This window comes from Pteropus alecto, unplaced genomic scaffold, assembly GCF_000325575.1.
Source record: "Pteropus alecto unplaced genomic scaffold, ASM32557v1 scaffold30, whole genome shotgun sequence".
Classification (NCBI taxonomy): Eukaryota; Metazoa; Chordata; class Mammalia; order Chiroptera; family Pteropodidae; genus Pteropus; species Pteropus alecto.
Genome location: NW_006429782.1, coordinates 3,556,636 through 3,556,968, shown reverse-complemented (window position 1 = coordinate 3,556,968; position 333 = coordinate 3,556,636). Strand labels below are relative to the sequence as shown.

At 67.6% G+C, this 333-nt stretch overlaps 1 protein-coding gene across 1 annotated transcript in view; it reads left to right on the top strand.

Annotated features, from left to right (window-relative positions):
• DUS3L (dihydrouridine synthase 3 like) overlaps window positions 1-333 on the top strand; it is a 5,403-nt gene that overhangs the window by 3,393 nt on the left and 1,677 nt on the right. The window contains exons 8-9 of the mRNA XM_025043182.1: window positions 5-15; window positions 86-196. Coding sequence (XP_024898950.1) covers window positions 5-15; window positions 86-196 — 122 coding nt within the window. The remainder of the gene's footprint in view (window positions 1-4; window positions 16-85; window positions 197-333) is intronic.

The window sequence follows — 333 nt, the reverse complement described above, 5'->3', positions numbered from 1 at the left end:
CGAGGCATGAACCAGGTACGCCCCACGACGTGCGTGCCATCCCCCTGGCCGACCCTGGGCTGTGCTGACCGCACCTGCCCCGCAGGTGCTGGATGTGCCGCTGACCGTGAAGATCCGCATGGGCGTCCAGGAGCGTGTGAACCTGGCACACCGGCTGCTGCCCGAGCTCCGGGACTGGGGGGCAGCCCTGGTCACGGTGGGCCTTGGGGCACAGCGGTTTGGGTGGCAGAACCTTGGGGGTGCTTCAGGACCCTTTCTAACGGTCTTCCCCCCCGCCTCCCCCCCGTTTATCTCGGCTCTCCATCTCTCTGTCTCAGCCTGGGTCTCTCTCCC